General features: G+C 33.5%; 2 protein-coding genes across 4 annotated transcripts; both read left to right on the top strand.

Annotated features, from left to right (window-relative positions):
* Positions 1–4,685: 4,685 nt before the first annotated feature.
* Positions 4,686–6,462, top strand: LOC18044785 (BTB/POZ domain-containing protein At5g03250). The gene is made up of 2 exons (XM_024186539.1): positions 4,686–5,779; positions 5,911–6,462. Exons 1-2 carry the CDS (start codon positions 4,769–4,771, stop codon positions 6,460–6,462), a joined length of 1,563 nt encoding a protein of 520 aa, XP_024042307.1. The 5' UTR covers positions 4,686–4,768.
* A 1,233-nt stretch (positions 6,463–7,695) lies between these two features.
* On the top strand, positions 7,696–9,591 carry LOC18044784. Of its 3 annotated transcripts, none has more exons than XM_006436378.2 (3): positions 7,696–8,007; positions 9,178–9,304; positions 9,404–9,591. In XM_006436378.2, the coding sequence occupies exons 1-3, from the start codon at positions 7,811–7,813 to the stop codon at positions 9,479–9,481; spliced, it is 402 nt and encodes a 133-aa protein (XP_006436441.1). In that variant the 5' UTR covers positions 7,696–7,810; the 3' UTR covers positions 9,482–9,591. The 3 variants fall into 3 exon arrangements, with proteins under 3 accessions (XP_006436441.1, XP_024041703.1, XP_024041704.1); XM_024185935.1 differs by having other exon boundaries at positions 7,696–8,029; positions 9,173–9,304; XM_024185936.1 differs by lacking the exon at positions 7,696–8,007 and adding an exon at positions 8,036–8,827 and having other exon boundaries at positions 9,173–9,304.
* Positions 9,592–11,404: the final 1,813 nt, after the last annotated feature.

The raw sequence follows: 11,404 nt of genomic DNA, 5'->3' as shown, positions 1-11,404 counted from the left end.
ATATATTGGTTGAGATTAAAAAATAATTACATTACAAAATATTAAAAAAATATATATATATATATAAAGTTGGGACTAGAGGAGGTAATGTGGCATCACTATTTCTCATCTTCTTGTATTCTCTATTATCTAATAAATTGGTTGATATTAAAAAAACAATTACATTACAAAATATTAAAAATAAAAAATAATTATTAGATTATAAAAGATTATATGTCTCTTCCTCTTTCTATTTAAATTCAATAATATGTAACCATTAATAATAATTAATTACAAGTCTTCAAACTTTAATTTATTTTATTATGCCAACAATTAAACTTTAGTGGCTTAAATATATCAATTAATTAATATAGGAAGGAATGTTCTTTTATCTTCCCTCAATAATGTCATTAGGGTCTAATTTTAATGCTATAATCTCATATTTAATTATGTAACCTTTTGTTTAGTGCCTTTTGGCTTCTTCAAACTCTATAAATATTAAGTAGTTAAGATTTGTGGCATTATTATTTCTCATCTTTTTATATTCTCTATAATCTAATATATTGGTTGAGATTAGAAAATAATTACATTACAAAATATTAAAAATAGAAAATAATTAGTAGATTATAAAAGATTACATGTCTCTTCTTCTTTCTATTTAAATTCAACAATATGTAACCATTAATAATAAATTAATTATAGTTTTGAAACATTCATTTATTTTACTAAGCCAACAACTAAACTTTAGTGGTTTAAAATACATCAACTAATTAATATAGGAAGGAATGTTATTTCATCTTCCCTCACCAATACCACTAGGACCTAATTTCAATGTCATAATTTCATATTTAATTATGTAACCTTTTATTTAGTGTCTTTTGACTTCTTCAAACTATATAAATATTAAGTATTTAAGATTTGTTATGTTTTGATTTTTTTTATTATTTAACCAACATCCTCTTTAGAAATATTCTTGTGTTTTTATTTTTTGACTTATTTAAATTTTTTGTATTGTGTGCTTCATAGAGTATTCTTTTCTTCACGAGTTAAACAATGATAAAGATAGTTGGATGATAAGGGTTAGGTTTTATAAAATGTGGGAGTCTGTTAATACCAAGAAGAATGGAGAGTTGATTAGTGTGAACATAATTTTTATTGATGAAAAAGTTGTTTACACTTAACTATACACATTAATATATATTTTTAAAGTTAACAAAAAAATAATTAACTTTCATAAATAACATTAGTTTTATAAGGCTGCGTCATCTTTAAAAAAAATTAATTTATATTTTTTATCAATTTTATCAAGTGTAAAGTAATAAAAAAATAATACTAATTTTTTTTTAAAGCTGCACGAAATACGGTTATATTTCCTAGTATATATATAAAGTTGAGACTTGAGGAGGTGATGTGTCATCACCATTTCTCATCATCTCATATTCTCTATTATCTAATAAATTGGTTGAAATTAAAAAATAATTACATTACAAAATATTAAAATAAAAAATAATTATTAGATTATAAATGAGGCAAAACAACTAGACTTTAAATTATAAGTAGGGCTGAGCGTGAGCAATTATCAACCCCATCAACTTGTTTTTACATAAATTCGGCATGAAGAACCTTTCCCACAGCCGTCATTTTGCTTGTTCTGTTCATTGCTTCCGGCAATGAGATTACGGCAGAGGCTAACGCTATTGTTTCTTCGTCATTGCTTTCGCCCGTCATGTGCACGGCAGAGTTGTACGAGGGCGAAGGGTTCATGGAAGCTGAATGCAACGATCGTTGTTTGAAGAAATATGGTCATGGCCAATGGTCTCATGGTGTTTGCTTAAAAAAAAGGGGACAACCTACTATTTGTCTCTGTCGCTACCCTTGTTAATTCCAAAGGACAACATAAATTGTTACAGTTTCAATAAGATGATGATGTAATAAAGTCATGGCACATTTTTTAAATTTTATTTCTCTTATAATTAATCATAGCGATGCTAGTTTTAAAATAAACATATACATGACAAAACTAAAGCAATATACTAGTTTCAGAATAAACACGAAATTAATAGTTATAATTTGTTTAACATAGGTTCCAATCAACTTAGTTGAACGCTAAATCCTTATTAATCAATAAAAACATATCATATAGTCTAGCTCATGTGATAATCGTGCAACAAAAGCTTAACATGTTAGTTTGTCCAGAAGTGTTTGTGTCATTAGCCATATTTTTCTAAGGGTTTTTTGAACGTCTTTCATATATTTTCAAAACTACTTATGCTTTCCACATGAGGGCCTTTTTGCACAAAAATTCTTTTACGAAAATGCCCTTCTTTAGAAAAGTGCTTCTACACAAAGTTTTGAGTAATCATCCTATAACAAGAACCAGTTCAATCTGAAAATTCGGTACAATGGTTACGCAAAATGGAACATTATGGTAAAAGAAAAGAAATAAAAAATAAAACGTAACGAATAATCTTCGACTGACAGATGCTTCTTCGATGAGAATTTCAATAACAAACATTTAATAACAGAATAATAAATTACTATAGAAGTGCTTATGAAGTATATTAGTTACGGCCAAACGCTGCCTTTATCCTTGTAACAGTCAGCAGTAACCGATTCTGCTTCCTGGATTTTCCCCCTTTAGACTCGGGACCATCTCCAAAAAGCTGAAAACATTTGCACACATTGCAGAGAGGAAAAAAAAAAAACCCACATTTTTTATTTTTATTCATTTTCTTTTTTGGGGGCTAGTTTTATCGTTTTCACCATTGCCACTTTTCAGTTCACGTGTTCATGTCTTTCACAGTTTCAGAACCTCTTGTTAATGATAACAAAAGACCGTTCAGTTGTTAGAAAGTAATTAACATGGCTTGCATGAAGCTGGGATCTAAATCTGAAGTGTTTCACCTCGATGGCCAAACCTGGTCTGTCTCATTTATTGATTCTATTTTCTTATTTCTGCTTGTCTGCATTGTGGTAATATTGAAAATTGTCAAAACTGGTTTGTTTTTATTTCTTGTTTCTGTACTAAATTTATAGTTGTAATGTAATCACCTGAAAAATTTAGAATGTGGGTTTCTGATGGCATTCAAAATTGATTTCTGGGTTGTTTTTATTTTTCCTTTTAGACCTGATTGTTTGTTTGTTTACCTTTTGAATGACTAATAGACAGAGTGCTTCTGCTTTTGATTCAGTGCGATTTATTCTGTTTATATGATGATTATGAACGTTTTGTATTCTATGGTTTATGACTTGTGAAGGAGGAAAACCTGTGCAGAGATGATTTTGTGAATTATAGACTAACCATGGTCTGTCGTATGGACTGAATGTGTTAGGCTCGTTTTATGAAAATACATGTATTTAAAAAAAAAAAAACTGAATGTTTGACAAGGGGGAGAGAGAGACTCAGTGACGAGGACAGGCGTTGATAGTTCCACAGAGTATTACAACTTGTGCTTATAATGCAATAGGATTGAGCAAATGTTGACTGTGGATTGGGATTATATGATTAGGGACTAGTAGCTTTGTTTCTATGAGGTGAGATTTACACCCTCGACATGGCCAAAGGGTTTTAGATTTGAAATATTTTTAGTTGGCGATAATAGCCTCATCCATATCCTTCTCGAATGTAAGATTACGTTTTTCTTTCATGATCATACCAAAGTTTATGTTGGTTAGATATGACTGTAAGTGAGATATTTGGATTTAAATTGATTTTTGAAGTACATTTTAGTTCTTGATAGCGACTTGTTGAAGTATTTGGTTTTCAACCTCTGGATCACACAGAGATGCTGAATTTGAGACCATCATTTAATCGAAAAACATCTTCTTTCCCCATGCTTGAGTTTCTGGTTTTACTTATGTACAAGTGGGTAACTTGTTCTGCTTTTTGGGTGTCCATTTAGTGAAGTTGTTTGTTTAAATATGCCTCTTTTAACAGGCTAATGCCTCATCTGGACTTCCAAGTGATGTCATCATTGAAGTTGGGAGAAGTGGTCCTTTTCATCTCCACAAGGTGTGCTCTACCTTGCCCCAACGCTTTTTCTTGTCATTTTTCCACCATTTCTAATTTCCTGGCATATAAAATGAGAGAATATAATGCAATGGTCTGAAAAAGGGAAAGACTTCATTATGGCACACATTGAGGTGAGGCTCGACGAAAATACCAATTGCAAATTTAAGGCTCAAATCCCTTTAGTCACACATCTCATGCTTTGAAGCTTTTACGATTGTTTTATAAAAAAATTGACATTTAATTCTTTCAGGCAATCTCCAATTTAATGCAAATGAACTGATAGTCAACCTAAAATCTTCATCTTGGAAGTTAAATATATAGGTGTCTTGTTATACTTAAGGTTTCTGCTATTTTCTATCTTCCAATGTGCTGTATGTAGTTTCAAGAATTTTCTTATGTCTCAACCTTGTATTCCCTTGCATTGTCAGAGGCAAAAAGTTTCTCCACTTCATGGCTTTTTACAGCTACAGTAGCCACTGTCTGTAACGTGCTTGTGTTTTCGTTTATGGATCTGTTCATATTTGCTCATTGGACTGCATGTGACTCTTTCCTTCTTGATCTCTGCTTCAGTTTCCATTGCTGTCTAGAAGTGGAGTGTTAGAAAATCTAATTGCAGAATTTTCTGGTGAGGCTGAGAAGAAGTGTGTTTTGCAATTTCATGATATACCTGGAGGAGCCAAGGCATTTTTGCTTGTAGCTAAATTCTGTTATGGTGTAAAAATAGATCTCACTGCAGCAAATGTAGTCAGTCTTAGGTGTGCCGCTGAGTATCTACGAATGAGTGATGAATATGGAGAAGGAAATCTCATCACGCAAACAGAAAACTTTCTTAACGAAGTCTTTGGTAACTGGACAGACTCGATCAGAGCTCTTGAAACGTGTGAAGAGGATCTACCGCATGCAGAAGAGCTTCATATTGTTTCTAGATGCATCAATTCCTTAGCGATGAAAGCTTGCGCAGATCCAAGTTTGTTCAGTTGGCCTATGTCAGGTCGCACAGATGAGCAGAGTCCAGGAGGAACTATGTTATGGAATGGAATAGGCGCATCATCCAAGCCACAACCTGTGACTGAGGATTGGTGGTATGAGGATGTGTCTTTCCTTAGACTCCCACTTTACAAAAGGCTGATTCTGGCTGTTGGAATGAGCAGCATAAAGCAAGAAAGCATTGCTGGGTCCATTATTCACTATGCGAAGAGGCATCTGCCGTTGCTAGGTAGACAGTCAAGCTTCCAGAATGGGAGCCGTGTTGAACCTGTATCGATTATTTCTGCACCATCCGAGGAATTTCAAAGGACTCTCCTTGAAGAATTAGTGGAGTTAATACCTGATAAAAAGGGGGTCACACCAACAAAATTTCTGCTTAGACTTCTACGCACATCACTGAAACTACAGGCTAGCCAATCATGTCGAGAAATCTTGGAGAAACGGATTGGCTCCCAGTTGGATCAAGCAGCTCTTGAAGATCTCCTAATCCCGAATATGGGGTACTCAGTGGAGACCCTGTATGACATCGACTGTGTTCAGCGGATTCTTGATCACTTCATGCTGATTAATCATGATACAATTGATTCAAATTGTATAACTGATGAGGGTCAGTTGATTGGAGGTTCCCATTCACTGACGCCAATGACAATGGTAGCTAATCTGGTGGATGGATATCTGTCTGAGGTAGCACCTGATGTCAATTTGAAGTTGCCAAAATTTCAGTCACTTGCTTCTGCAATTCCTGACTATGCTAGGCCATTGGATGATGGAATCTACCGTGCTATTGATATATTTCTCAAGGTAACAATGCAACTTTGTATTCGGTTACTAGAGTGTCCTCTATCAGTCAATTATTGTCAATGTTACCCATGCATCTTATGTTACTAATTTCATCTTTTGTACGAGATGCTGATGCATTTCTCAACTGTCAGGCTCATCCCTGGCTGACAGACTCCGAGAGGGAGCAGATTTGCCGGCTCATGGACTGCCAGAAGCTCTCCCTGGAAGCCAGCACCCATGCAGCCCAGAACGAAAGGCTGCCACTTCGAGTCATTGTACAAGTTCTGTTCTTTGAACAGCTTAGGCTCCGTACCTCCATAGCTGGTTGGTTCTTTGTCTCTGACAACCTTGATAACTCGCAAAATCCAAGTGGGAATCTTGCACTCACCAGAAACGATGGTCACGCCCAAGCACGAAACTCTCAAGACTCCATTGTAGCTGTGGACAACATGAGGGAGCGTGTTTCTGACCTCGAGAAAGAGTGCATGAGCATGAAACAAGAGATTGAGAAGTTGGTGAAAGCGAAAGGGAGTTGGAACATATTCTCAAAGAAATTCCCATTTAGATTAAAGTCGAAGTCCAGTGGTCTAAAAGTGCCAAAAACCTGCAATCCCAAAGAATCTCCCTCATCAACGGCACCACTTATGAATGCAAAAGTAAATCAAAGTAATGGTAATTCAGGAGATGCTATTTTCCAATCTTAGACAATTAAGGTTTTGTTTCAGTTCCTTTCTGATTTCTAACTATTGAAAAGATAGATAGTTTACTTGTTTGTTTGTTTGTTTTTGATTTAGTGGATGGTGTAAGTATATGTAGACAATTTTTTTATGAAGATTCTTCTTCTATTGACTTTAGATTGCGATACAATATTCAGTCCTATGTTGTGATAGCGATGTCTATTTGTTTCTTAGTTTTCAAAGCTCTGTATTTGGAACTCAGCATACTTGCACAGCTAAAGTGTTTGGACTTTGGATGAAGAATTACTGAGTAGAAACTCTTCATTCAGGTTTAAATAATTCTGTAAGAGCAAGAATTGATGAATAATAGCAAGAAATAAAGAGAGAAAAATGCTCAACATTTTGATATTAATTAAGAATGAATAGCAAGGCAAGAAGTGGCACAAGGCTCTGAACATTCAAATTCAATGGTTGTCAATAATTCGCAACAATTAAGTTTTAATCGATGAAATCTCATAGTTTATGTGGGTACTAGTAGTAGTTTAATTAATTGATGAAATCTCAGTGTTTACAGAAGAGTTATGCTCCGCAAAAACATAGAAATTTTCTTGAATAAAATGAAATAATTTTAATATGATGCAATCTGAATATCGAGGCTTATAGTTTATGTATAAAAATGGAAAAGCTTCTGACATAATACAAATGTTAAAAATGAGATGATTTATATATAAAAGAAAAAAAAGTACCTAATAATCAAACAAAACTTTTATTATTAAAATAAAAATAAAATAAATAGATTTGGTTACCAACACAGACATCCTTAACCTTAGCCCAAGGATTATAAATAGAGCATAGCTTTTAACACCCCTCAACGATTTTATAACATTTCTTTTCAATTCTATTCCCTAAAATACCCTTACCTTAGTTTATTAAATACTAACCCAATAAATTAAAATCAATTATTTTATCTTAAAAAGAATATTTCTTTTAAATTTTTATTTATAAATGCGTACACATCCTAAAATCTTAAATTATTTTTTTTATTGTATAATTTCTACCTTCATACTTCTTAATTCTTAAAAGTTTAAAAAAAAATTAAAATCTAAAATATAATATAAATTATGGAATGGAGTGGATGTAAAAAGTTATTAAAAGAATAATTTATTTAAATTTTTAGATAATTTCAATTAAAGTGGGGCTCTAGAAGGAATTTAGAGGGACGTCCTACTCTTGTAAGTAAATACTAGGCCCAATTGGGCCTCACTCAGACCCATCCTTTTGTTCAATTGGTCTCTCATTTCTCCGAAGAGAAACTCTGATAAATGAAAACGAAAATGCAAAACGGCGACGATTGTTTCATGTGAAGTTGAAGACGATGACAACTGTTGAGACACAGACAGTGATGTCTCAGTCCGACAAACCCAAGAACGTTTCCACAAAGTCGTCAAAGGCTCAGACGCCATCGCCGTTCAAAAGGTGGGGCCGCAAGCACCCTTTTGTAAGATACGGGCTTCCGATGATTTCCCTCACGGTGTTCGGAGCGATTGGACTTGGGCATCTCTTGCAAGGCAGGTTCGTGCCATACCCATTTTTGGTATTTTTGTTTTCAGTTTGTAATTTGTTAGCTGTCTATGCATAATAAATGAGGCTGTTTTTAGGTTAATTAGCTAACGGTGTTTGTTATGGGAATTGATGATTTGATGATTAGGATTTATGAGTCGGAGACTTAGGATGAGATTGGAAGTGGTTCTGTATAAAGTCAAGAAAAGCACTCTTTTATTTAGGTTTATTTGGACTTGGAAGTATGTCTGAGCTTTTCTAGTGGAGGCTGGAACTATTTGAAATTGAAAGGAGCAAGAGGTTGAACGCTTGTTAAATTTGGACTGTGGGGCTTCTATTTAGTTTAGCTTTATAGAGAAATTGACTACCAGAGTTGTTTGGCTGGTAAGAATTGAAATCAACCAAAACTTTATAAAACACAAATACATGATTATCAAGGCAAGCCAAATCACAAGTGATAAAAAAATTAAAAGTAGTACAATATGAACTTGATTTTCAGAGGTGGTAACCCAGATAGATGCCTTGGAAGAACACGATGCCATGCGTAGAGTTGAGGAAGCTAAAGCCTCAGCTGCTGAAAGATCCTTTGAAGAAGTGGTCCTCAAATGCCAAAGGGCTCAGCTGCTCATGCAAAATGCTGATTTTGCAACTTAAAAAGCAACAGGGGCACCAGGATTCCCGAAGCTGCTCAAGTTGCCGAATCAGCAGATGCAGCCACATAAGATTATTTGGATTGATGGGTTGTAGGTATTCCTGATGCTGCTTCCAATTCAACTTATCAATTATGATCATCAATAGATGTAGGAACCACAGCCTCGTTGCCATTTTTGAGGTAGTTTGATTAAGCTGACTTTAGGACACCCTCTTTGTCTTAGCTTGATTTTATATGTTGGAGATGGTATATTAATATATATGTAAATTGAGAAAGAAAAATTCGCTGCATTGCCGTTTCATTTAAATTTAAAGAAATTGAGATTTCTTTATGATCTTTACCTTCATTTCAATAGTTCACTAATATATGTAAACTTTTGATGGTATATCTGTCATGGAGCCAGATCATTTATGCCCTTCGTTATTCCCTTGTGACCATTGCAGCATTTTAATTGTCTTATTGTATTTGTGTATATCTTCTCTTCATCTTCTTCTTCTTTGTCTAAAATGTGGTTCAACTTTGTAGTTCAGTAAGGATATTGCAAAGGTGAAAGATGATCAGGAGTGGGAAATTATTGAAGCCAGAAAAGCGCTGTCGAGAACAGGACCAGTAGATGCATATAAGCCGAAAAATATCTCACTGGAGGAAGAGTTAAAGGTAGTCCATCTTTTAGATTGGTATAATGAAGTGGGCATTCCTAGCCTTTCTTTCCCTTGAATTAATTGATAGCTGACAATTTGTTTCTCTATATTTTAGGCCTTGCAAGAGAAGGTGGACATAAACAATTACGAGTATAAGAGAATTCCTCGGCCAAATGAAGGCAAGTCAGGCTAGTCTTAGGCTCTCTATGAACAGTTTTTGTACCATTTTATCACTCTGTAGTGTTTCTCGAATATGTAATCGGTTTTCTCACAAGTAAAACCACCCACATCTGATTTGTCCAACATTGGGTAAACGTAGTGCGTGCTTACAATTTTTGTTGGAATAATCTGATAGTATATAATGATTGATTGTTATGGTAATTTTGTCAGCAGCCTGTGCACGATATCAGCATTGGCCAATTATTATTATTATTATTTTTTTTTTGTACCTAAATTGTTAGAAGCAAGACAAGTATTTTCAGTTTTAGCAAAGCAATTTTGTTAGAACGATAAACATAGAGAAGACAGGGAGTGAATTTCATTCACCAAACTCTTGTTTCTCTTGACATTCTATAAGCACTACTCAATAGGAAAGTAAGGAAAGAAAAATGAAGAATCAAACAAGCAGAACGAATTCATGCATGCTGATATAGTTTCAGAGGAGTCGAGACGTTTTAACCACAAACTTGAGCTTTACGTCATGGGGGGGAGAGAATTAAAACACTATTTTCTTATTTCCTTTGCTACTCAATCCCAACTCCTTGAGGCAGTTCTTGCTGGACAACTCCTTGAGGCAGTTCTTGCTGGACATATGTAGTGTTATCATCGAATGGAAGTGGCTCGTGCCCAACATAGATGGTGTAATCGCCAAATTAACGTTTTGAATTGAGGGATGATTTAAATTTTCAGCTTGATAATCTACCTATTCCTTCAACCAATGGTGATACCATATGCTTAAGGATTGATGAAGACATTTTTTTTTTCTTTTAAAAGTAAGGGAGGTGTGTTTCCAAATAATTTTTTTTTTCTTTACTATCCGAAGAGATGGAACTCGGGTAGTCAATAGCTACAAGTTTCGTACTGTGACCAACCCGACCACAACGTGGGGGCGATTGATGAAGACACTTACCTTGTGACATATTGCAATAACACTGGGTTCCATTATTTCAGCCTCAAGTATCGACTTCCCATAAAGGTTCAAGATTTCGGCTAACTGGCTTCTTCTCGCTTATGCTTACTGTGCGTCTCAAAACAAATTCCTTTGTTAGACATGTTAGACGGAATCTTGTTGCTTAAACATTTAAATAAGAATAACCATGAGAGAAAACCTAGCTTTAAAGTTTATAAATAAGAATAAACCCCACGTTATAACAAGTTATAATTTTCTAGATTTTGTCTTAAGAAATTGTCTCCACATAATAATAATTATCTTTGTATTGTGACATATATACATTAAAGGTTTAGGAAGTGGTAAGATAATTTTCTAAAGTTGTTTGAGATAATAATTTATTCTTTACATTTGTTTCAAATCATTAATGGTATTTATAGAATTTACATTAATAGAAAAACATTAAAATAAAACATTTAAAATTTTAAAATGACTTGCATGTTCCCAATGCTACATAAATATTTGTTCAATTTTTGAAATTACGCCTATCTCTTTTACCAGTAACTATACATTGGATATGACATTAATTATTAATATAGTGTGTACTCTACCTGTATATTGCTTGCACTAAGGATAATGAAGTCAAAATATAATAATTTTGTAACCACACCTCCGTTGAGTTATAACCTCCTCATAATAACAAATTAATTTAGTCCTAATATTATGACTATAGAGAGGTTTTTCTGTACAACTGATCCATGTACCAAAAAAAAAAAAAGACTCATACATATATAATTAAATCATTCTATAGTCATAATATTAGGACCAAAATAATTTTGTTATTATGAAGATGTTATAACTTAATAAAATATAGTTACAAAAAATATATTTTGACTTACTTAATCTTAATGCAGTAGTATAATTATTAATATAATGTTAATTTTTTTTTTGCATTATAATTATTAATACAAATTAACAAACTTAATTTATTATTCAATAATATTATAT

The sequence above is a fragment of the Citrus clementina genome, unplaced genomic scaffold, assembly GCF_000493195.1.
Source record: "Citrus clementina cultivar Clemenules unplaced genomic scaffold, Citrus_clementina_v1.0 scaffold_4, whole genome shotgun sequence".
Taxonomy (NCBI): domain Eukaryota; kingdom Viridiplantae; phylum Streptophyta; class Magnoliopsida; order Sapindales; family Rutaceae; genus Citrus; species Citrus x clementina.
This window is presented reverse-complemented; position numbering and strand designations above follow the sequence as displayed.